This window comes from Oratosquilla oratoria, chromosome 14, assembly GCF_046742065.1.
Source record: "Oratosquilla oratoria isolate Oo_2021 chromosome 14, ASM4674206v1, whole genome shotgun sequence".
Classification (NCBI taxonomy): Eukaryota; Metazoa; Arthropoda; class Malacostraca; order Stomatopoda; family Squillidae; genus Oratosquilla; species Oratosquilla oratoria.
The window spans coordinates 10,531,110-10,558,236 of record NC_134790.1 but is presented as its reverse complement, the minus strand read 5'-3'; the positions used below and the strand labels follow the sequence as shown (position 1 = coordinate 10,558,236).

The window sequence follows — 27,127 nt, the reverse complement described above, 5'->3', positions numbered from 1 at the left end:
CGACCCCCCCTCTCCGTCCCCCCCCTGCATATAAGGAGAGGACGGGGAGAAATCCCTTCGGGCTGCGTCAAAATTTACTCACACACACCCCCCCACCCCCCACCCCCCCGCCCATTCCTCCTCATGCAGTCGCAACATCATCCATATACAACCATTCTCCACTCACCTCTGTCTTCCGTCCTCTCCCTTCCTTCCTCAACAGACATTCCCCTCTTCCCCAAAGCCCCCTTCACCCCATCCATCCACCTCATCCTAGGACGTCCCCTCATGTTCACTCCCTCCACATCTGCCTTCCATACCTCTTTTACTAGTCTTTCTTCACTCATTCTTTCCATGTGTCCAAACCATCCTAATATTCTTTCATCAACCCTATCTCCCAAATCCTTTTTCACCCCTGTTCTCCTCCTCACCTCCTCATTTCTCACTCTATCTAGCCTAGTAACCCCCACCATACTTCTCAGACACCTCATCTCAAACACATTCAAACTCCTTCTCTCTTCTTCTCTTATGTTCCACGTTTCTGCCCCATACAGTGCTGTTGGCACAATCACTCCTTCATACAGTCTCCTCTTCGCATCCATTCCCAAATGTCTATTTCTCATTACACTCTTTAAACCACCAAGGCATTTACTCGCTTCTCTCAATCTACATTCTACCTCCACCTTCACTCCACCTTTTCCTGCTACACTTGCACCCAAGTATCTAAAACTATCCACTTCCTCCAGTCGCTCTCCCTTAATGTTCACTTCCAGTCTACTGCCACTTTCACCCCTTGTACATCTCATCACCTTACTTTTACCCACATTTATCTTTAGCTTTCTTCTATCACATACTCTCCCAAACTCTGCCACCAGCTTCCTCAAATCCTCCTCTGACCCTGCCACAAGCGCAGTGTCGTCCGCAAACAACAGCTGGCTCACCTCCCACTTTTCTCCATTTTCTTTAACCATCTCCAATCCCTGACTCACTACCCTAGCATTCACCTCTCGCACCACCCCATCCATGTATAAGTTGAACAGCCAGGGCGACATAACGCATCCTTGACGAAGTCCCACCTTTACTTCAAACCACTCACTCTCTCTATTTCCAATCCTAACACATGCTCTACTACTCACATAAAAACTCTTGACAGCTCCCAAAAGCTTTCCTCCTATCCCATAAATCTGCATAACCTCCCACAGTGCCTTTCTGTCTACCCTATCATAAGCCTTTTCCAGATCCATAAAGGCCCAAAAAACATCCTTCCCCTTTCCTATAGCTTTCTCACATATCTGTCTTACCACAAAGATCTGATCTACACAATGGAATGAATGAATGAATGAATGGGATATAGATCATTAATACTATCCAAATTTGAATTATTGTATAACTGAAATATGAATGAATGTAAATTTGTGTGTGCAAGGAATAATTGTGGAAAATCAAAATAGGCAACTGTTTTGGGCACGCCGTCCCAGCATGAATTTGGTGTCACGCGAACAGTCACGAGTGAGTGGGCATTGATTTCAGTCACATGTGAGAGAGTGTGCCAGTGAGAACTCATATTGTAAATTCCCTGTGAAATTACACTTTGAAAATACCTTCAGCGTTTTCCTTTCCACCATATTGGACATCCAATAAATGGTGGCAGCGGTGGGATACGAACTCCGAACATTAGACGACAAGTGCATTTCCCTCCCACCCGCTCAACGTTTGTTCAGTGTTACGTGGTTCAACTAATTCCAAGCTTCTGCCAGCATCCCTGCTGTGTCTTTCAACAGTGTGCAGACCCATGTGACCACTATTCCATTGCAGCTCCAAGTATCTCTGCCCTGCAGATGGCATTCGAGAATCCACAGTTGTAGGTCACTACTGCACCTCTACCATGTTCGTCAAACAGTCCAGCAGTACCAACGCATCCTCGCACTTCCTGTCTCACTACTCTTTCCACCTTATTGGACAACCAATAGTAGCAAACAAATCTTAGTAACTAATAGAAACTGTAATCTGTTGATTTTTTTTTTTTTGGCAAGGAAACTAGAAGCTTTGATAAGGATTATCATGTTAACTTATTACTCTATGTCTAAAAGTTACACCATACTGGATTTTCCTTTGTGAATAACTACAGTAAATTGTAAAAACAAGCACATGGAATTGTATTGCTAAAAGCTATAGTTTTACCCTTAGAGACATAATTCAACAAGATTTAGAAAAAATGCTAAGTATTGTACAAAAAAATTATATAGAAAATAAATGTTTCAGAGTTATAAACATAAATGTGGCAAAAATACTGTTATCAAGATATTGAGCCTCAAAGAAAAAAAGAAAAAAGAAAAAATCACCCTCTGTATAAAAAAACTATTAACAATATAGATGAAAAATGTATAGACACTAATAAATTAGATATCATAAATAAAGTGCAGTGTTTTGTAAGTAACATTTTTCACATTTACATTACTTTATCCCAAATTTTTATTGGCTTTCACTGGGGCATTACATAAATAGTGATTCATTGTTTGTGTCATTATGACATTTGGAAATAAACTCTCCTACTGAGATTCGAACCCAGTCGGAGAGTTTATTTCCAAATGTCATAATGACACAAACACTTGCTGGAAGACTAGCCTGCACAATGGATTTGATGAAATACAGTACATACCACGCTTCATGTAAGTGCCCTCAGAGGAACTAAGTCGTTCCGTTTTTGTACGGTCACGGTAGCATGACAGTACAGTCTTTGTCTTATAAGAAGCAAGCTGCTCAGGTGAGGGTTTGAATCCTAGTAGGAGAGTTTATTTCCAAATAGTGATTCATGTTGGGGTTTTGTTTCACCAGGGATGAACCACTTCTCAATATTCAACACCGTTCCTAGTTACACATTAATGATTCACAAAAAAAAAAAAGTGAACTGTAATAATTGAGCAATACCCAGTGAATTGTTACTTTGCATTTCTTGCCTTCACATCTCACTGTCAGTATATGTTGACAGGCTGATATACTTTTCTATGATTTTATATAAGAAAAACATAAAATGTAAATGTCAAATAGAAAGCTAGTCTAACGACATGTCCCTGTAAATAGGGACATTGCCCGCTCGAGATACTTTTTTGAAAAATCAATTAAAAATAGTAAATGATGCCATATGATAATCTTACTTCACCAGTATGTTGTGCATACTTTGATTTTTTTCCACAAGTTTTTGCAAAATTGTCAAAAAAGTAAAATTTTTAGTGTACCAACATCCTTAACCAAGTTGTGGAGAGGAAATAGGTTACTGGAGCCTGGTGTCAAGGGGTTAAAATTGTATATAAAACATAAACATTCAAATAACTCACTACACTTTGTTGGTTGAGTTTGAATTTCAAGGAACAGATCCCTTGGAAAATACTGCTAGACTGGATCAAAGATTGGTTGGTACCTTGGCAAATATCTTTCTGCAGAAAAACAAACACGAAATCAAACCTTTTATATTGCTGGATGATGTACCTCCTCATTGTTCTGCATCTCATGTGGAAGCATAAGTTCCATTCTTTCTGCTTATTTACAGATGACCAAGGATTACAAGTCTACTGCAGACAACATGGAAATAATTAGTTTGTTAACGAGATGGTAAAATCTTACGCTCATGAACAAACTTCTTACACCATCACCAGATAAGTCTTTGAACAAGTGAAAGCAAATACACAACAAAGCTTTAGCAGTTAAGTACCTATGCTTGGACCAAGAAGAAAAGACTTGTTGATTACAAATTATCAGAACCCTTTCTACGAATAATCTACAGGATTACTATTGTTAGACTAACTATGGTCTCCCAATTAGGCTAACACTGTAGTAGAACTTTGTCCAGCAGAAGATTGAAGATGGGGTTAGATAAGACAAGTACATAAGCAACACCAGAGCACTGTGAGGAACTTGCAATTCAATACTGTAGGTGGACACAATAGCAACTAGAGTAAGACCTTAGGAAGGCTACATAAGCCACAATTTTGTTATCAGGCTTGTATCTACCTAATTGCAATGTACAGAGAGGGAGCTATACCCAAGGCATCCCATCTCTGTCTCCACTGATCAATTTCAGCATCAAATTAATTTCAGAGGTTTTTAGGACCAAAGTTTGAAAATTCTTTATCCTGTACTCCACAAACCAAATATTTTTCATGTGTAGATATAATGTGCCACAAATGGAAAATTTCACTGGCAAGGTCTCCAGGCTATGTGCAGCTGCTGTGCATTACAAGGCACCATAGTAGCTGTAGTACATTGGCTTTACCTACTCTGTGTGGAGCAGAGACTGCTAACCCCAGCTAAAATGGTGTTTGTTTCTTATCAGCAGTTGTCAGAGGAACAACTTTGCATGTGCATGAGGTGTAATCTAATATGTATTGTTTCATTATTATAGAGCAATTCTGGGGAATGTTAGAGAGACTGAGGTGGTCCACAGGGAAACCTGTTCAGTCATGGGTCAGCAGGGAACTCCTTTTTTTTTTTAATGCCAGTTAGGCAGAGCTTAGTACCTAATTTTGGTAGTAGCTGCACCAGTAAATAGGACAGGTACTGAATAGTAGGGAAGTTTGTTATTAGTGATAATTGGAAAACTCCTACTGAAGTGGTGAACAGGCTCATTGGCTCAACTTCACCACAACAAATTTTGTCATCAACTTGGACCAACCTTTGTAAGTGTGAGGGGTCACCTTTATTGTTGGGTACTGAAATAATCAACCTACAAGTTATGTAGGTATATAATCACCATGGCAAGAAAGAGGGAAATTAGGCAGCAATATGATCAATTCATATGGTAAGGGAGATATAGTGGTATGGCTAAAGAAGATAGTACTAGTGGCTTAGCTGATGAATATCATTAAAGATGTGGCTAGTTTTATCTTATTTTATTTCATTTCTATATACGTTAGCACTGTAAGTAGAAATGAGTAAGTGATCAAATGGATGTTGTGAGGGTAAAAAACAACTGAAGGAAGCTTTTCTGTGTCTGAAGAGTGTGGTGGTTAGGAGAATAGGTAGGTGTCTACACCAATGAAATAAAGAAACTAGCACGGCTAGCTGTTTGGAAGAGAGAGGCTTGTAGAGACATTATCAAATGATCAAGGCCATGGCAGAAAACTCTCAAGTGATGTTGGAAGAGGCAGTATTTTGGTTAAGCCCAGATGAAAGGATAGCACTGGAAAGAGCAGTATTTCAAAAGGAGTGGTGACATTCTGGTAAAATGTTGATGCTCAGTGACTAGGAATAGATGATGAAATGTGGGTGAGGATTAACATAAAGTGTGCATTCCAGTGGGGAAATGGCACTGTGACAGGTGTGCATTCCTGGAATAATGTTTCTACTGATAGAATGTCATGTCATGTCAGTGGAAAGTGGCACGAGTGATGAATCAAATGATAAATGATTGTCAGCCATGATAAAATAAGGTGATAGAAGAGGATGAAATATTACACAGACAGTTTCAAAGAAAGAGACAGCTGCCAGCATGAATGAGAGATTATGATGTGGAAGATACAAGAGATAGAGAATACATGGGACAGAGGGGCTGCTCTACGTCTCATCATAATATGAGAGGCACGTCAGTTATTACCATCTTTTTTCATGGACTGATCTGGAGATTGGGGGGAGGGAGCATGTGGTGTAATTGGTTTGTGTAATTTCATTAGTATCAGGAAATTTGGGTGGATCTTAGACTGGGGAATTTTTTTTTCAGAGAGGCAACAGCAGAAGTGGGCCATGGTGTTGCACAGCACAAGAGGTTCTATGGATGGATCATTCTTTTCCTTTGGTCAAGGGTTGACAGAGAGCTCCCAGTTTCATTTTGCTCCATGACAATAAGGCAGAATTTGCTATTTCATTTTTGGTATTGGCTGTGCCAGTAAGTAGAACTGGAAATTTGTTGTTAGTGACAAGTTGAAAACCTGTGCCAAAGTGGCAAATGAGCTTGTTATATGGTACTAAAAAATTCATTATCTGACCTTTATAATTGAGAGGAATCCTTTTTATTTGTTGTTGTTACTGAAATAATTATCCTACAGTGCATTAACTGGAATATTTGTTTGTGCTCAGTGAATTATTCATTTATTTATTTTTTATTTATTTATTTTCTTTTAGCTACCTCCCTTGTAAGATGGAAAAAAGCCTTTAGTATATGTATGCAAGTAGAGCTCATTGTATTAATTTTCCTTAGAGTTTTGCTTAGTGAGAAACCCACAGCTCCACTGTGACTGGTAATGGTCCTTGGGTCCTCCCGCAGATCTTTCTATATTAGCATGGGACTGTTATAATACCACTACAGCTGGGCACATTCATTGGTGCATTCCTAGGTGCGTCCCTTGGTGTCCTGACTGACACATATATAGTCAGGACACTGAGGGACGCTCCTAGGAATGCACCGAGGAATGCAACCAGCTCTGAATACCGTCAGCTGAAATTTGTAGGGGGAAGAAAGCTGTCACCAGTTGTCAGCTCTCCATGTGTAAAAAAAGTGTAAGACAGTTGAAATACATAAGAGGGATATCTTGGGCTCAGTCCAAAGACAAAATGTCAGCCCCTGAGGGCTGCACCTCCTGATGGAGGCGAGGGGTTAATGTGTTCTGATGATGGGCAGCCTGACTGTCCATCTTCAAGGAACACCACAGGAAAGAACCAATCACTGGTCCCAGTTCATTGTGTTCTGATAGTGCAGATACTGTGAGTACGTGAAATCTGGACTTAACTTTCTCATGAGAATTCATTCTGGTTTAATATGACTAGCATCAGTATTTGCTTGAGTCTGTATGTATACAAAGTCATTAAAAATCATAAATAAAAAATTTCAGAGTATGTATATAACTTCAAAATTATCAAAATTATGTAAATTACATTTGGGTTATTATATGTGTAGCTTGCAATATGTCTTGTTGCATTGTCTCTGACCCAAGCAATACGGCAGGGGGGCATGGATGACCCTTCAGCCATGAGAGGCAAAGATGTGAGGAACAATGGATTTTTAATTAATTTATTTTATTCTTATTTTTATTTACTCAATTTTATCTTATTTATTCATTTACTTTTTTTTATTGGTGTGGGGCAGGCGTAGGGTGAGTGCATGCTTTGACTCAACCACCCCCTAGTAAGGAGGAAAAGGGTTTCTGGTATATGTATGTACTATTGAATGTGGCATTACTATGTAGAGCCTGTGTGAGAAGATGCTGAAGAAGAAAAGACACCCACATCAAGAAGCAGGTGACCGCCAGGCTACAGGAAGGCCTACCTGACTCCTCTGTGTACCCTATCCCCTGGAGGTGTGGTCCCAAAAGGCTGGTACCTGGTCTACAGAAAGGGCCCATAAGCTCACCCTTTATCACTCTCACTTCCTTCTGACCTTTCTTCAATACCTCCAATCCTTTTTTTTTCACATAAAAAGGTCAGTCTCCTGGCACCCACCTGCCCTCCCACAACTCCTGGCTGGTGACTTTGAAACCAACCCAAGCCCATGTCATATCACTAAATCCATAAATCTCTTGCACATATCTATCCAATGCAATGGATGCTGCACAAAATGCTTCCTCTATGCCTTTTTCACTTTAATCCTTCACAACCTCCCATACTTCTCTCACCTTTTCCTGCTATTCTTTTTCGTCTTCTTCCTTTTCATTTGATTTGTTCCCTCTCAGCACTTCTCTCCATCCCTCATTTTTCCTCCCCCCTCCACTCTCAATTTCCATCCCATCAGATAATGATCCAAAAATACCCTTCACTCTCTCTCCCCAGAATACATTTATATCCAGAACTCTTTTAGTCATCCTTTTAGGTACCAACACATAGTTCATTAACATCCTCTCATCCAATACCTTGTCCTATATAAATCTATACTTACACTCCTATCTCTTCTTTAACACTTTGTTCACTATCATCTCCTTTCTAAATACATCTTCCTACCTGCCATCTCATACCTCCCTAATGCATCTATTACTTCATTGCCTAGTTTAGCATGGAGATTTCCAAACACCACTACATTTTACATTCCTCCCAGCTCTCTACACATTCATTTATTTATTTATTCATTAAAAAAAAAATCCTCTTCATTTCACTTTACTCACTGTCAGATATGTAAAGTAGGTCTTAGCTGACTACCTCCTTTGTAAGGGGGAAGAGGACTTTTATGTGTAAAGACAGATGTACATTATAAGGTGGATGGAGAAAACCTGTGGGGGGAAGGCCAAGAATAGGATGGATGGATGGACGGATGGGGTAAAGGGGGCCTTGGGCATAAATGGAATGTGTGTACAGCAAGGAAGGGAAAGGGTAAAAGACACGTGTGAAGGGAGAGTGGCTGTGAATGGATGATCAAATGTTATGGTCCAAAGGGACTCATTCTTGTCTGCTATCTATACTTGAGTGGATGAGGGAGGATGTTCACTAAGTAATGAAACATACATATACCAAAGGCTCTTTCCCTCTTACAAGGGAGGTGGCCAAAAAACAAAGGCATAATCCACTCCCACCCATTCCATCCCTACATACTCCACTCCCATCCACCCCTCTCCCTCCTTTGTGTCTTGGCTCCTCCTGGATGACGGGTCATCCCTGCATCTCACTCACTGCCCTAGGTCAGAAGCAGTTGCAAGATACAGCACATCCACAGCTTTGACTGTCTGGCCCTGCTGTGGAGGTGCTATGCCTTGCTGCATTGCTTCTGACCCAAGCAGTGGGCAGGATACAGGGATGACCCTTCATTTGCGAGGAGCTAAGATAAAAGGACAACAAATGGGTGTTGAATTGGTGTGGGATTAGTGAAAGTTGAAAGATGGGTGAATCCCTTGGCTGGCCAACCCCCTCATAAAGGGGAAAGTGTCTTTTGGTATATGTATGCATGTGTATTACAAATATATGTGTGTACATATATATATATATATATATATATATATATATATATATATATATATATATATATATATATATATATATATATATATATATATATACACACACTATACACAAACACATGTACACCTTTATGTTTTATAAAGGAGTGGCTGAATCAACCTAAAATTTTCTTTAAGTTGGTCCAAACAGGGAAAAGGGATTCAGAAACGGGGGAAGGTTTATACCATAACTCTCCTTCTCCTGCCCAAGCGACTGCTAAAGATGAATTTGACCTGCTTCTGACCCCCAAGCTTTGTACCTCATGGCATCTTACAACTGAAGCACTAATTACATCAAAGCTTTGACATGCATAAATAAAAGCTAGCAACTAAATATATATACACATCTTACTTGAGACAGAATGCAGAGCCTCTGCTGCGGGATGATCCTGATTGAATGACATACTTGTTTGACCTTGGTTGACATCCTCTGAGCTGAGAGCACTGGTGAGGCGGCTCAGTGACTTACCTTGTGTTAACTGGGATAGATAGGTTAGGTCAAGATCATGACCTATTTCAGCTGGAGTTGATAAAATATCTTTAAGATCAAATTTGTCTTCTAAAATCCACTGAGAACCTGTAAAAGAAAATAAAACCACCAGATTAAAACAAATCAATAATAATAATAGGCAAATATTTCTAACTATATCAGAAGCAGGTTGAACTTTTCAAAGCCAATACAACTTTCTTTGACACCTTACCTCCAGTGGATTCACATTCATAGATGGCAATAGAACACGCAAAAGTGATAGTTCCATTAGAATGGGTAACAACAGCAGATTCTTGTCCAGGTGTTTGGTAGGCACATGCCATACGGCCACTGTAAGCTGCACTTACGTGCAACGGTTGGCCTAAATTGAGTTAAAGAAAAAGAAAAAGAAAAATGTTATGTAAGACAGAACAAATTACTTCCATGACAAAATAAATATATACTTATATTCAACCTATGGTCATTGCATTTAAAATAAGGTAGGCTGCTATGGCATACACATCCTTTCCTTTTTCACATCTCATTCATCACTTCCACTCCTTCCTACTTTAACCAAGAGAAAAACTCCACTACACTTCTTCCTCTAACATATTGTTATTCATCCCTGGTGTGTCCCTCTCATTAAACAGGCCACTGTTGTAATTGCTCCAGTTTGGGAGTCAAATTCTATTCTTAGCAGCTATTTTGTAGTTGCTCTGCTAGATAATCATCATCGGGTCATCTGCATAGGTTTGTGCTTTGGTGTTATGCTTTGAATCCAGTGTGGAGAAACCACTTGTGAAGAGGCTCAATTATGCAGGTGAGAGTAATGTTTTTACTTTTTCGTTTAGGAATGTCCCCTGTGGGGCTACAAGGAGAAGAATGCCTAGTCCCAATCCCCGTCCCTTTCTTCTTGCCTCTTACGATCCAAGTGGGAATACTTGGTGGCAGTATTCTTTTCCCCCACCACAGGGATTTCTCCCCGTCTTCTCCTTTTATGCAATGGGGGGACGGAGAGGGGGGGGGGGTCGCTGATTTAATGAAGTGGCCTTGCTGTGGATGTGCTGTGTCTTGCGACACTGCTTCTGACCCAGGGCAGTGGACAAGGTGCAGGGATGACCCGTCATCCAGGAGGTGCTAAGATAAGAGGGAGGGTGGAGGGGTGTGGAGTGCATTCAGGGATGGAATGGGTGGAAATTATTTTATGCCTTTTCCTTTTTGGCTACCTCCCTTGTAAGGGGGAAAAAGCCTTGGTATATGTATGTATGAGAGTAATGTACCTTTTGGGACTCCATTGTACAGTCTATTGATCACAGATAACTCTGCACTCTCTGGCAAATTGGAAAACTCTGCACTCTCTCCCAAATAGGAAGTTTGTTTGCAACTTATTGTCATTTTTGTGGATGTCTGCCTCTACGATTTTTTCTATGGTATGTGCCTGAGAACTTTATCAAATGCCTTCTTTATGACTATTGTTAAATCCCTCCAGGACTTGTGTGATCTTTGCGGGAAGTGTGCTGGAGTGGCCCTCCTTGAATCAGTGTTAGTTTGGGAATGTGGACAGATTAATTATATCTCTTTTCGTGATCCATCTTTCCATAAGCCTGGATATGGTGGACAGTAATGATTAGTCTGTGGGATGGAAAGTTCTCTTTGGTTTATTTTATTTTAATGTGGGGATTACATGTGTTCTTTTCCAGATTTTGGTATTTCTTGTACAACCAGGGAAGGTGGTAAGTAATATTCAAGGCATTTATAACATTTAGACTATGATGTTTTAGATGGATACGACATCATTGTTGGGCTTTCTGTGTAGGAGGTTTTAAATTTCTTTATTACCTACCCCTTCCACATCTTTATTGGAGGAGAGAGGAGTGGCATCTGTGACTAGTTGTATTTTCTACATCTCTCTTGTCATTTTCCTATTTTTCCATCCATCTTTCCCACACAAGCTTCACTTTCATCTTAAACACTGTGTTTGCTATCATCAACTCTAGACATATCTCCAACATCATCTCTTTACTATAATTTTTACCCAGTATCCCAAAACTCCCTTCCACTCCATTTATTGGCTCACCTCTTACTCTAGCATTACGATCCTCCAACACCACTACATTGACATTCCTCCCAAAACTAAGCACTCATTTAAATCTATCCATAAAGCCTACATTTCCTCTACTTTAATCAGTGCCAGGTCCATGTACACTTACAAAAACCCGTATCTCCCATCCCAATTTAACCTTCACCCTGAAGATACTTCCCTCCACTCCACCATGTACTTTCCTATCTCATCGCTTACTAGCAGAGCTACTCCTTTTCTCCCTACCTTTCAACATAGTTTCACTTCACACTAACACAACTATATTTCAAATAACAACTCTCACAATGCTGTGAAATATCATTCTCACTTAAAATCCTTAACAGATCTAAAGCATATAAAAACAAAAGGACATGAACTACATAATGGAACCTTCCTCTTTATTCAGAACTCAATAAATAAAAACTATTTACCAGGAACTTTGATGGAACTGTTGGTGTCCTTGCTGACCATGTTCCATTCATGCCACTGCACCTTGAGATCATCCCCATCTCCAGTCATACGACACCTCCAGAAACGCACCACTTTGTCTGTACAAGCAGTCACTAATACATATGGGGAGAAGCAGGCAGGGTAGATTGAAGCTGAACTGAGATGGCCAGCAGTTGGAGCAGCATGGATGACCTCTACACCAACAGGCAATGGAAGTGGAACAGCACAAATCTGTAGGAAAAGAGATATCATATAAAACATAACTCTTATTTTTCTTACCCCAAATTATCTGCCATTAATACAAAGCCCTCTGTGAGGGGCACCTTCCTAGCCTCCTGATAGGGGGGAGTGTGTGACATTAAACCATATCATCATCATCAACTTCAAAGTGTGGCAGCTGGACAGAAAACAGAGATGGGCAGCAGAGATGGTTCTCTGATATTTGTCTCATGACACAGCCCTCACGCTGCCCACATTTACCTCAAACCACTTGCTCTCTCCATTTCCAATTCTAACACAAGCTCTACTACTCTTGTAAAAACTCAACTGCCCTTAACTGCTTTCATTATTCTTTTCATGTGTCAAGACCATCCCAATAATCTTTCATCAGCCCTATCTGCCATCTCCTCTTCTCTTCCACTCCCACTCTCCTCCTCATTTCTCACTCTATCCAACCTAGTAACCCCTGCCATACTTCTCAGACATTTCATCTCAAACACATTTAAACTTTTCCTCTCTGCCTCTATTAAATTCCAAGTCTCTGCCCCATACAATGTTGTTGGCACAATCACTCCTTCATACAATCTCCTCTTTGGATCCATTCTCAGTTGCCTATTTCCCATGGCAAATTTTAATCTCCCAAGGCATTTACTTTGTTCTCTCAATCTACAATGTACCTTCACCTCCATTCCTTCCTTTCCTGCCACATGCAACCCCAAATACCTAACACTATCCACTTCCTCCAGCCTCTCTACTTTTAGACTTAGTTCCAACTCACTACCACCCTCTACCCTTGTCCAATTCATCACCTTGCTCTTACCCACATTTACCTTCAACTTTCACCTATAGCATACATTTCCAAACTCTGTCACTAACTTCCTTAATCCCTCCTCTGATCCTGCCACAAGCACACCATCATCAGCAAACAACAACTGGCTCACCTCTGACTTTTTTCCATTTTCTTTAACCATCTCCAGTCCCCTGCCCATTATCTTTGCCTTTACCTCCTGCACTGCCCCATCCATGTACACATTGAACTGCCATGGAGACATGACACATCCTTGACACAGTCCCACCTTTACCTCAGACCACTTGCTCTCTCCATTTCCCATTCTAGCACAGGCTCTACTGCTCTTGTAAAAACTCTTGACTGCCCTTAACAGCTTTCCCCCAATACCATATACCAGCAAAACCTCCCATAGTGCCTTTTTGCCTACCCTGTCATAAACCTTTTCCAAATCTATAAAGACCCAAAAGACATCCTTACCTAATTCCAAATCTTTCTCACATATCTGCCTCAATGATGTGACAGATGTGATTGAAGTAGTTTTAAAAAATACTTCAATCACATCTGTCACCTTCCCTTTGTAAAGTGAAACTATACAGGTGCTCCTCCGGTCCTCTGGCATTCTACTCCTCCTGAGACACATATCAAACAACCTTACTAGCCATTCCCCTATTACTGTACCTTCCTTCTTCAGACACTCATGACACCCATCCAACCCAGGTGCCTTACCATCTCTTATCATTCTCAAAACTCCTTAAATCTAATCTTTTCTTACATCTCTTCATTTTCCTCTCCCATCAGTCATTTTCTTAGTCCCTCCCACTGCCACCATCAATCCCTCCCTACCCTCCTCCACATTCAACAGGTCTATAAAATACTCTACTTATTTTCCCCATACTGACTTCACTTTCATTAACATTTGCCTGATTGCTAGGCCTTTTTTTTCTTTCTTTTACAAAATTCATAAATGACAAATGTACCAAAAAATGCAAAATACCATTTATGAATAATGTGTATACAGGCAACTTTTCACCAAATGGCAAACTTGTTTCTAATAGTGTCCACATTTATTTATGTATAGTATGAGATTCTGTACCCAGTGATTTAATCATTGGGAAGGTATATACATTTTTCACCCAACTTAGTTTCACTTTCTAAAGATCTTATATCTAAAGCCAATTTATTATACTTGGATGACTGGCTGACTCAGGAGAAAATGATGTTTTGGTGGGACCAATGATGGGTACTTGCATGTGATGGTCCTTCAAGATGGACAGTGAAGCTGCTGCCCATTTGCAAACCTGTCAACCCCTTCAACTCTATCAGGATGGGAATGCTCAGCCAGGCAGTCTTGGGAACAACAACAACAACTCCTTCAAGAGGTGCAGCCCTGGGGGGCTGACATTTGATCTCTGGACTGGGTCAGGATCTCTCTTTCTATTAACTTGAACTATACTTCTTCCTTTTTCACCTATGGGGAGCTGACAATTGGTGATTACTCTTTGCTTCCTCTCACTTTCAGCCAGTGATGTAGAAACATTTTCACACTAATAACACATAGACAAGAGTCCAAAATTACTTTCCAGATCTATGGGAGGTTCCAAGGATTAGTTGGTTTTCCATTTTGTGAAACTCAAGGCAACAACTGAATAATTGGTTTTGATTGATTAAAGTTTTGGTTGATTGAGAATCCATTCTCTTGAGTCAGTCTCTCAATTTCTTGAAATTGTCTAGCATAAGCTACAACAAAATCAATACCAGCATGGAGCATCACCATGCTAAAGGAGTTAATAAGCTAAAAAGGTTTCCACTAACTAATCCTACCTTGGCAGTTTTGATGACAACAGGTAAAGCATCCACCCTCTGTGCCTGTGTCCCAGCAACTGGGGTGCTCCTGCCAGAACCATATTCTTCTCCTTCATGGCCCTCGTGGGTGTGATGTTGAGATGCAATGACCAAACGCCACATGTGGATCACCTAGAAAAGATATTTAACCAAATATTTCAATTATCTTGACAATACTGATCATTCAATCAATGTTGACCCAGGTCTCTCTTGTAGGAGACCTATGGCTCACAAATAACTGGCAATGACCAATGGGCAGGCCTATAAGTCACTCAGGGTAGAAATAATGTGTTGTGATCTCAGGACTGTTAATGTGGGTCATTGTAGAATCAGGTGCTGTGTCTTCTGTGTGGTGGCTACATCTAGGGCAATTTGATTCTATGGTCAGGCCTATTCTGTGATGATACTGTTTTAATACTGGATGATGTCCTGCACACAGGAGTGCTAATGTGATTCTTACCTCTTTTGCAGGGGGATTTTTCTGTGTGTGTGTGTGGGGGGAATGTTGGTTTTGTAGTGAGTTTGGTGGTCTGTCTTAGAGAGCTTGTTTAGCTATTTGAGTGTAAATGTGCTTTTGTGTGGACGTACTATGTTGTACAGGTGGAAAGTTGTTGTACATATTTTCCTATGGGGCAAAGGTATTTCAAAGAGCCAATGATACCTGGCTCTTTGGTAAGTAGCAAGTCCAAACTCATGGGAATGTCATCCCCTATTACCTGAGTTACCATCTTTACCTATTTGGTCATTGTTTTCTTCACTGCTATATTTAACAGGGATTACTCCATGAATATGCCTTGCTTCTTATTCCACCTAGCTGACCTCAATTCAAAGTTTCTCACAAGGGCTATATTGTCATTCTGTTTAATGTTTTTTTCAAGGAGGGCAGATATGTCTGACATTTCATGATGTGTACGTGTGCATGCGAAAAACTAATATTATTAAAGTGCTTTTTATAAAGTGGAAAAATAAGTTAAAAAAAGTTACTGACCGATCCTGTTGGAGTTTTCTCAAGGAGGGTAATATAGAAAGGCTCCTCAAACACTGCAGAGGTATGAAGATCAACCATGGGTGCATGATGGGGATCAAAGGGTCCAGTTTCTTCTGCAACAACAAAATGCAGTTCAATTCACCCATACAATCATCATTGGAAAAAAAAAAAGTGAATTCAAATAGGACTACATATATACCAAAGTCAATCAATTGATCTGTTGCCCCAGGTCTCTCTTGCAGGAGACCCATGGCTCCAAGGTTACTGGCACTATAACACCACTTTAGTGAAAACAGGATGTGAAAAAGATTTGGGAGTGTTAGTGAGTCCTGACCTTAAATCCAGGAAACAGTGCATTAAAGCCAGGAATAGAACTAACACAGCATTATTGCTATGACAGTTACAAACAAAAGTGCAAATATAGTTATCAAACTATCAGGTAATAGTTAGGCCCATCCTTAACTATGTGTTATAATTTTGGTCTCTGTCCTATAGAATGCCTATCAATTCACTAGAATCAGTACAGAAGGGAGACAAAAATGATACAAGGGCTTAGAAATTTACCTTACAAAGACAGGCTTAAATACCATAATTTATACTCTCTGGAAAAATGTAGAGGGCAGGGTGATCTAACAGAGGTATTCAAATAAGGGTGATGCAAGCAAGGTCATCATATTAAAAGACTGCAGGGTAGGACTCGTACATACGAGTTTAAACTGGTCAAATTTAGATTTAAGAGGGAAACACACAAAAACTGGTTTACCAATACAGTTGTTAACAAATGGAATAGACTTAGTAACCATGTAGTGAGAGCCGAAACTATTGGTTGTTTTCAAAGAAGATTAGATAAATTTATGGATGGGGGTGATGGATGATAATGGACATGGGACTACCTAGTGTACGCCTTATGGTCTCTTGCAGTCTCCTCCATTCTCATGTTATGTTCAGTGGAATGGCCCACAGGTCACTCAAAGAAGAAATACGGTCTTGTTGTTTGGGAAGAGCGAGAGTGGGACAGTACAGGACGAAGTGTTCAGAGTTTTCTGTATGGGGATTCCATTTGGAGCAATTCAAGTCAGTGTCCACCCCTATTCTGTGTTGGTACCATTTCAATGCTGGGTGATGACCTGTATGCAGCCATGGTTCTTGTTGTCTAGGGGTTATTTCTCAGAAGGGTTGATGTTTGAAGAAGTCAGATGGGGAATGGGGGTCGGTCTTGGAATGTTTGTTTGGGGATCTCAGTGTATACGTGTTTTTGTAATGAAGTGTTGCAAAGTACAAGTGATAGGCTGTTGAAAATTTTTCAGTAGTATGATGCTTTCTTTTTTTCATTCAGGTGGCTGTTCTTCTGAAATGTGGTGGGACGGATGGGCGGGTTTGAGGGCTCTTGCACAGAACTGTGTGCCTATCATTCTTACATGTTGTTCCATGGTGAGGATTTTTGTGGGTGCAAATGTTCTATCAGGGAGGTTTCAGTGCAGCCAGTTATTATCTTAAAACTTTCTTTTGTGTTGTTTGTGATGTCTTTGCTTTCTTAATCATTGGAAACCATGCTGTAGAGACAGTCAAGTGCGACTCCTATAAGTTGTTTGTACACTGTGATTAGTGTTCTTTCTGTTGGCCCAAACCAGTGCTTGCTACAGATCTTAGTAAGTTTGTTTTCTTATTTGTTTTCACTGTCAGGTCCATGGGCTGAAAGCCACATTCGTATCAAAAGTGAGGTCAAGATCTGTAGCATTTTTGTCCAGAGGTACAAGTTGGACATACAATCTACCTGTTGGGTGTTCCTTTGATTGTCTGGGGTGAGCAATGTCATTATTGTTCCAAACTATCAAGGCAGCTGTTTTGTAGTTGCTGTGCTGGGCTATGATTGTTAGGTTATCTTTCATGTTAAGATGTGGCTTTGGTGTGAGGAGGTTACTTGTAAGGAAATACTGTGTACCACTGTAATGATTTTGAATGGAGCAGTGCAAAGATGGGATGGACAATGAATGTGTTCTGGATGGGTGTGGGATGGGTGTAGGGTGGGTGTATGATCTGACTCAGCCACCCATTATAAAGGGGAAAAAAGCATTTTGGTCTATATTGTCTTGTATAAACAATATGAGTTAGAAATAATTACCTTAAAAACTGCTGTGGGAAATATAAGAAGAAAAAAAAATATTACTAAGAAATCTATATGCATTCAATAATTAGTGAATGAAGCTGAGGGGGTAAACCAGCTTTGGCTGTCAGACCCTGCTGTGGAGGTGCTGTGTCTCACTGCATTGCTTCTGACCTGGGCAGTGGGTGAGGGGCAAAAATCTATATGTATTCCACAATTAGTGGACAAGGAAGGAAGGTTGCCATGTAATCATGTGGTGGGGGTAAACCAGATTTGGCTGTTGGGTCCTGTTGTAAAGGTGCTGTGTCTTGCTGCATGACTTCTGACCAGAGCAGTTGGTGGGGGTGAGGATGGCCCTTCATCCACAAAGGGGCTCAATTAAAAGCTACAACAAATGGGAGTTGGAGGGGTGTTGGGAGGGTGCTGGATGGGTGTGGGATGGGTGAAGGGCCTTGGCTGGTTACCTCCCTTAGGCCAGTGTTACATTGTCCAACGCTAATGTTGTGGCTGGTTGTTGGCTATAGCAAGGTCTCCCTTTTTGAGTCCTTAGATCCAAAATGTTATAACAGTATCTTAACCATGGAGAGGTGGTGGTCATTATATCAAGATCTGGCCACCACCAGGTGATTTTATTGAGCTAATTGAACTTGCCCATAACCTGGCCACATCTGGCATTGCCGCATAATGTGACACCAGCGTTATAAGGGGGAAGAGGTCTTTTGGTATACAGATAAATAGTGACAGATGAGATGATTACATTTCATCTGAACAAGTTCAATTTTCATGGTGACAGGAACTGAGGCAGATATAAGCTTTTAATTTCCTTGTGTTTCAATCTTGGATGAAGTCCTCTGTGATGAAATGTCATTATTACAAGCTCATATCTGTCTAAATTTCCTTTTTCAACAATATCTGGTAATATAACCTTCTCCAATTTAAATTCCTTTTTCAAGAGTACCCCTAAATTCAAATAGGGAGCGAGGGGTGGTGAATGGGAGTGGAATATGTGGGGATGAAATGGGTGGGAGTGGATTTATGCCTTTGACTTTGGTTACCCTTGGTATATGAATGTATGTATGTATCCCTAAATTCGTTTTGTTCAGCAGTCCAAGAAATACATCAGGCAATCTTACTAACCTGAAGTTGTTGCTGCCCTTTCCCCACGAATGAGTCCTTCTTGAAGAACATGTAGGAACTGTGTGTTTTGCCAGTCGTTACTGGCATCCTTGATGATATCTAATTGAATAACACAGCCAGGTCTTGCTGTTGACTGCTCAGAAACAATGTTGAAGATATCTGCCAGGCTTTGCTGTGGTGTTAAGAGGTAATTATTTAGTACCTTTTCCAAACTGTACAGCTACAAAAACTCATCAAAAACAATTGTTTTTATACAGCTCTCAAAGGTCTTCCTTTCTTTCCTCCCTCCCTCCCTCCCTGTATGGACAATCTCTTCTTTCATTCCTTCAATTTCATGTACACTTAAGTCTCTTAATCCATCACTTGCTAACTGCCAATTGTGTGGATGTTTGGGCCCAGGATATAAACCCACTTTGGGAATTGGTGGTGTTTTATTTCTTCCTGGGCCAATACCCAAAGTGGGTTTATGTCATGGGCCAATTCCTGAAATGGGTTTATATTCTGGGCCTGAATGTCCATATAAGTGGCAGTTGGCAAGTGTTGGGTTAAGAGACCTAGGTGTACAGCTCACTCTATACAGTGTTGTAGGCATAATCAACCTTTCATATTATCTTCTCTTTGCACCCATCCTCAGATACCTATTTCTCATCATGCTTTCCATTCCCCCAAGACATTTACTTGCTTCTTTCAATCTAAAGTTTACCTCCACCCCTACTCCTCTATTTCCTGCCACATGCAACCCCAAATGCTTAAAACTACCCACTTATTCCAGTCTCTCTCCTTTAAGACTTATTTCCAGCTAGCTGTCATCCTCTCCCCTTGCACATCTCACCACCTTACATTTGCCCACATTTACATTCAACTTTCTTTTATCACATACCTTCCCCAACTCTGTCACTAACTGCCTTAGTCCTTTCTCTGACCCCACTACAAGTGCAGTGCCATGTGCAAACAACAACTGACTCACCTCCCACTTCTCTCGACTATCTCGAGCAATCTCCAATCTTTTGCCCATTATCCTTGCATTTACCTCCCATACCACCCTATCCATGTACACATTGAACAGCTAAGGCAACATGACACAGCCCTGATACAGCCTCACCTTTACCTCAAACCACTTGGTCTCTCCATTTCCATGCTAGAAAACAAAACTAAATTACATCCCACCTGGCCCATTTGTTCTTGAATTGAGCTGTCTGATGACAAGCTCAGAGTGGACTCCATCATCCTCTTCTTTCTCTCTGCAGTAGAAATTTCTGCCAGCAGAGCTCTTCCATCAATAACTGCTTGGTAAACTCTCAAATTCTCCCCATCAGATGCAACAAAGCATGCAGAAGGTGAATTGGAAACACTACCAAGAGTTGTACTGTCAATATAGAAAATATATTCATACTACAGGAACATAAATAGTATATAAGTTTACATGTGTTCTATGACAGTGTTTCAACCTTAGATTTAGGGTATTTCATAGTCAACAATAAGGATTCAAAAGTATATTCATATAAATTTTACATACATACATACATATACCAAGGCTTTTTTCCCCCTTCCAAGGGAGGTAGCCACAAAAAGAAAGGCATAAAAACACTCCCACCCATTTCATCCCTAAATACACTCCACACCCCTCCCACCCTTCCTCTCATCTGAGCACCTCCTGGATGACGGGTCATCCCTGAACCCTGCCCACCGCCCTGGGTCAGAAGCAGTGTCGCAAGACACAGTACATCCACAGCAAGGCCGCTTCATTTAATCGGCGACCCCCCCTCTCCGTCCCCCTTTGCATATAAGGAGAGGACGGGGAGAAATCCCTTCGGGCTGCGTCAAAATTTACTCACACATACTACCCCACCCCCCCGCCTATTCCTCCTCATGCAGTCACAACATCATCCATATACAACCATTCTCCACTCACCTCTGTCTTCCGTCCTCTCCCTTCCTTCCTCAACCGACATTCCCCTCTTCCCCAAAGCCCCCTTCACCCCATCCATCCACCTCATCCTAGGACGTCCCCTCATGTTCACTCCCTCCACATCTGCCTTCCATACCTCTTTTACTAGTCTTTCTTCACTCATTCTTTCCATGTGTCCAAACCATCCTAATATTCTTTCATCAACCCTCTCTCCCAAATCCTTTTTCACCCCTGTTCTCCTCCTCACCTCCTCATTTCTCACTCTATCTAGCCTAGTAACCCCCACCATACTTCTCAGACACCTCATCTCAAACACATTCAAACTCCTTCTCTCTTCTTCTCTTATGTTCCACGTTTCTGCCCCATACAGTGCTGTTGGCACAATCACTCCTTCATACAGTCTCCTCTTCGCATCCATTCCCAAATGTCTATTTCTCATTACACTCTTTAAACCACCTAGGCATTTACTCGCTTCTCTCAATCTACATTCTACCTCCACCTTCACTCCACCTTTTCCTGCTACACTTGCACCCAAGTATCTAAAACTATCCACTTCCTCCAGTCGCTCTCCCTTAATGTTCACTTCCAGTCTACTGCCACTTTCACCCCTTGTACATCTCATCACCTTACTTTTACCCACATTTATCTTTAGCTTTCTTCTATCACATACTCTCCCAAACTCAGCCACCAGCTTCCTCAATCCCTCCTCTGACCCTGCCACAAGCGCAGTGTCGTCCGCAAACAACAGCTGGCTCACCTCCCACTTTTCTCCATTTTCTTTAACCATCTCCAATCCCTGACTCACTACCCTAGCATTTACCTCTCGCACCACCCCATCCATGTATAAGTTGAACAGCCAATATCTTTACTGCTTCAGTTTCACACTCTTTTGATCAGCCTGCTACATAAAATTCTACTATTCTATATGTCTGGTACTTCTTTAAACATATTACCAAAGTACTTAATTTTGCAGACTTTAACCTCTTCAATACGAGTCAAATTCTCACACGCAGCATTGGATGCCTGATGTACGAGGATTCGATGATGCATCACAATAGTCGTGTTATAAAATATAAAGCCATGGCTGATTTACTCATTCTCTTTCACTCTGAGTAATAATAAACACAGAAAACGTGATCAGGCCAGTTCACTAAATTTGGGGGTCCCTCAACTACAACTACAAAATAAAGATGATCAGGAGGCCAACTCTGGCCTCCTTGTATACCCACTCGTGCCTCATGACACCCACATAGGCGTCATCGTATCGGAGAGGTTAAACACTATAACAAATTGAATATTATCCCCCCCTTACCAGAAAGATGATCTTACCTTGGAAGTAATGTTGGTATCCAAGCTACATTAGAGAATGCAGAGACTTGCGGGGAATTGATGCGTGCAAGTTCAGTGACGCCACCCGACTTACTAAGAGGACCTACAGCATCAACCCTCCAGAGTATTAATTCACTGCACCAGTCTTTGTAGGTTGTATCCTGGAATGCATAACAAAAATCAAATGCACCAGTCTTCTAATTGAAGAAACAGATGATTTAGAATTGGTAGACTACAGATGTGATTCACCATGATCTTGGATGGTATGCTGGACTTGTGACAGGCAGTCTTCAAGAAGAGAGGTTTGAGGAAGGGGTAGTTTTAATCATTTTGAGTCACATGTAGTAGGAAATTGAAGAGCAGGAGTGGAATTATACTGTCGGTTGAGGGAAGAAAGTAAATGTCTTTCTGTGAGAAGAGTTAAATCATGTTTTAAATCAGCCACTCTCTCTTTTCAAAAGGGAAAAGGCCATTTGTAAATACAATACAGCTGTAACCCTAAAATGAGGTTTAGCATGGGTGAGAAACCTTAAATGACAACAAACCTCAGCAGAGGACAATTAGATAGGAAAATCAAACGAGATTTATATGTGAGTGTATAATGAATATGGATTTTCATCACATAGTGTATTATGTAAACAAGGTGCCATTGTAAAACTAAAGAAAATGTGCAAGTGAGACACCATCCAAAGAACCACTCAAAATTATACATCAAATGAAACTATGACAACCAATACACATTACCAACCTGTATGCATATAAGAGGAGTGTCATCAGCAGTGCTTGAATGGGGTGGGTTGGACGGTGAGCTCTCCTTCTTGTTGTGATGTGATGTGGAAAGTAGCAGCGGAAGCACTGGGTGGCACTTTATGTCATTCAGTTGAAATCTGTGGCCACACACTCGGGTGAAATGAGATATATTGAGAACCTGGAAGAAAGGAGCCAATGTTATCTTACAATAATCCATTCTAAAGTATACAGCCCAAAAGTATGTTCTTGTCTACTCTAAAATTTTTGAGTGGATGACAAAGGTAGTCACCATTTAATGAGGTGGTGGGGGTAAACCAGACCTAGCTGTTGGGCCTTGCTATGGAAATGTTGTGTCCCGCTGCACTGCAGTGTGGTTGGGTGTAACCAACCATATGATATGTCACATGCATGACATGTGATCCAAAGACCTCCAACTGGATGTCAACAGCCACTACCATCTTTCAACTCACACTTAGCCTAAACAATACTGCCAATCTTTTCTGACCTGTACATTCCCCAAATCACACAACTTGAGTAAACCTGATGCCACAATCATGTAATCTTACCAAGTTTCTTGCCATACATATCATTAACCATTTCTATATATCTACCCAACTACATAATCATAACTATAAGCCATACACCACCTCAAGACATACACTAATATTAACTAGATCCTTTGTACTACACCTAACTAAAAATATTATTGTAGAAAGAGATAATGTAAACATCAATAGGCAACCTCATGCAGAAATGCAGATACACACATTTTCTGCATATAAATGTTGGTGACTAATTGGCCATACTGGGACTTTCCCCATAGGGGATTACATCCTCCAGACTAGGGACTTCTGATCCTACCAAGGATTCTATCCAAGAGGACTTCCTGCTGTATCTAAAAACTGATTTATGAATTTGTCATTTTCTCATACTCCTATCCCCATTACCTGACATTTATTGAAATTTCTCGAAGAAAAATCAACAATGGATTGATTAATTGTTGACATCTACCCTGTACCTTCAACTCTATCCTCTCCCCGATCACCCTAAACATGGAGACCAGATTCAGCAATTCCTTAAGTGTTTCCAAGAGCTTGACATTATTCACAAACATTATGCACATATCTTAAACAAAACAACTAGTTATATATAAGTAAGAGTTGACTCACTTTTATAAAAATACATAATAAATACCTGTGTAAACTTTGATTCCTCGGCAACTGTCAGATGCCATAAATTTAACGACCCATTGCTGTGCTTGGTGGTCATAGAGATTATAGGAGATGGAGAGCCATTAGAGCCACAGCCATCAGAATCATCGGTGCTTGCCAAAGTCAAGTTGCTTTTACTTTTGCTCTTTGCACTCCGACTAGAGAGAAAGAGAGAGACAGAATTAAAAAAATTATGTTAGTGTTGAGTTGATGTAAAGAGATAATTGAAAACCATACACCATTTCAATAAAAATATATATGAAATAAAATAATATTTACTAATCATATTGTCAAGTAAGAAAACTGACCTACATAATATCATTCAATATCGACAACAGTATGTAGGAGATTCACAATGTCTAGCAGCAAAAATAAAAATAGTTAAATTCTAAAAGAAGAAAAAGCAAGAAAAAATGGTCCATCCTGGTAATTTATTACGCCCAGATAAATATTTCATAGTCATGATTCAATTTAACCCTGCAAACTCCCCCTATCAGGAGGCTAGGATGGTGGTCCACCTTGCTTGTGGCAGGGTTCAAACTGTTGTCACCTTTGACCTCTATCACAAGTGGCAATGCTCTAACCCGCTCAGAAAAACAACTGCCCCACAGCAGTAGGCAATGGTCCTTGAGACCACCCACAGTTCTTTCTGGGAAGAAACTCTGGAGTGTTTTCAGTGTTGTATTACTGTGGGGCCATTTCTATGTCACCAGCAGATGTCATCTATCAGCTCTTGTGTTTAAAAATGGAAGAAATACAGATGAAGTTGTTGAAGAAAGATCCTGGGGTCAGTCCAAAGATATCCAACACAAACATTCTGCCTATCTCTTCCTTTTACTCTATTCTGTTCCACAACCATGCAAATCTAATTACCCAAATCTTAGGGTTCTGGCTGGAAATCTCCTCCTAGACCCTCTTATGCTTGGACTCCTCATAGATAATTTTTCAGAAAGCAGTATACCTAGTCCCATCACTCCATCTCATTTTGTCACCTCTTAAAACTCATCAAGGGAAATGCAATGGCAGAATTCTTTCCTCCTCCTACCACTGCCCTGTCTTCTCTTTTATGCATGGGGGGATGGAGAGGGGGGGGGTCACTAATGAAGTGGCCTTGCTGTGGATGTGCTGTGTCTTGCGACACTGTTTCTGACCCAGGGCAGTGGACAAGGTGCAGGGATGACCCATCATCCAGGAGGTGCTAAGATGAGAGGGAGGGTGGAGGGGTGTGGAGTGTATTCAGGGATGGAATGGGTGGGAATGTATTTTATGCCTTTTCCTTTTTGGCTACCTCCCCTGTAAGGGGGAAAAAGCCTTGGTATATGTATGTACCACTGAGGAAAAAACCAAAGCATATCACATGACAAACCAGCATCCTACATAGCAATCTCATTACCATCTACCATAGCTAAGCTGATGGAAAGATTAATTGTATTGAAAAACAGTTAATTTGCCCACTTCCCCAAACCAACATGAATTCAAGATGGGCAATTCTACCAGCTCACTTCTCATAAAACATCACACAAGTATTGGATTGACTCAACGACAAGGCATCTCTAGAGGACAGTCATGGTGGAAATGGACAAATCAAAGCCTCTAATAAAGTTCCCAAACACATTAATCAATTGTTGCCCTAAGTTTCATTAAGTGGAAAATTTGTAACCCCACAGTGGCTGGCATTGCTTCTTTGGTCCTCTCACACATCTATGGGAAAAAAGTCTGCATTGTATTAGTGTGAGATTGTTGCTGTGTCACCAGTTTATAGCAGTAATAGTACAAGGGAAGATCACCAGCTGTCAACTCTTTATATGAAAAGACAAAGGAAATAAGAAGTTGACAAAGAGAACTCTTAGGCTGAATCTGGAAACTGAGTGTCAGCTCCTTGGAGCTGCACCTCAAGATGGAGGTGAGGGAGTGGACAGATTTTGCAGACACATAGCAAGGAGATTCTCTCTGATATCTTTCTTGCAGGACCACCACATTTACTGTAGGTGCCCAATGCTGGTTTTCTTGTGATACATCTTGATAAAGTGAAAGTTCACACACACTTCACCTACTTGACTACATAATTTTTGCTTGCTTTTAAGTTGGTTGCCGTTTGTTGGGATAACTTTCAAAAGACTACAGCATATTCTTTTGTTGAGATAACTTTCAAAAGACTTTAATGCCTACAACATATTTTAAGTTATTTCTTACCTCTCTTCTTCCATTGCAAGTTCAAGTTTGAGAAGTTGCTTCAAGAAAGAAGGAGTAGATCCATTGTAGATGGCTAGATTGGGGGACATGGTCATAGCATCACCAAGAGGAAGAGCATTTGGAATTCTAGCACTGAAAGAAACTTGAGCCTGACGGAATGACCCAGGGTAATTGTCCAAGAAGTCAATGATCCACACCAGTAAGGATCCATCAACTGGGTGTATGGAAAAGAGCACATCTGAGGTCTGATGCCAATCTCGAAGAAGGGTTTCAATACGGCGATCGAGTGCATCACCAAGGGCAGCTGTGGTGGCTGCAGTTACATCTGTGGCTATGGAAGTTGAAGATGTTGCGGCACTTAAAGCTTGATGAGATCGGACTGATGCCGATTGTTGACTCTGGGGATCATCCTCGTCGACACTTCGGGTACGAACTGTCATCCGAGACGGTGTGCGAGATCCTAAGCGTATTACACCAGCTGCTCGTATTCTGGGGTCATCTAAGTCACTTACTTCAGACTGATGATCATGGTCACCTGAAACAGTCTCTTTTTCCATGGCCCTACGGCTAATCTGCAAATGAAGTAATTCATGAGTTAATTTGTTTCCTACACATGTGATTATATAATAAAAGTGTTCATTTTATAGGATGGAATATTCTAAGTACCCTATGTATTGTTTAAAAATGCATGAGTCAAAGCATAGATTTGCCCTACACCCATTCCATGCTCATCCAAAAATCTATTTGCTGTTCCTCCTATTTTTGCTC

At 40.8% G+C, this 27,127-nt stretch overlaps 1 protein-coding gene across 8 annotated transcripts in view; it reads right to left on the bottom strand.

Moving 5' to 3' along the window:
- The window catches only part of Rbcn-3A (rabconnectin-3 alpha), a 146,878-nt gene that overhangs the window by 97,623 nt on the left and 22,128 nt on the right, over nt 1-27,127 (bottom strand). For 7 of the 8 annotated variants that reach the window (XM_076197637.1, XM_076197642.1, XM_076197641.1 and 4 more), the window contains 11 exons: nt 26,360-26,931; nt 24,150-24,324; nt 22,954-23,133; nt 22,206-22,366; nt 20,135-20,333; nt 18,968-19,139; nt 15,727-15,839; nt 14,718-14,870; nt 11,869-12,118; nt 9,590-9,739; nt 9,241-9,465 (listed from right to left, as the gene is read on the bottom strand). In XM_076197637.1, the coding sequence (XP_076053752.1) occupies nt 9,241-9,465; nt 9,590-9,739; nt 11,869-12,118; nt 14,718-14,870; nt 15,727-15,839; nt 18,968-19,139; nt 20,135-20,333; nt 22,206-22,366; nt 22,954-23,133; nt 24,150-24,324; nt 26,360-26,931 (2,350 nt within the window). The remainder of the gene's footprint in view (nt 1-9,240; nt 9,466-9,589; nt 9,740-11,868; nt 12,119-14,717; nt 14,871-15,726; nt 15,840-18,967; nt 19,140-20,134; nt 20,334-22,205; nt 22,367-22,953; nt 23,134-24,149; nt 24,325-26,359; nt 26,932-27,127) is intronic. The other variant, XM_076197643.1, reaches the window with a different exon arrangement.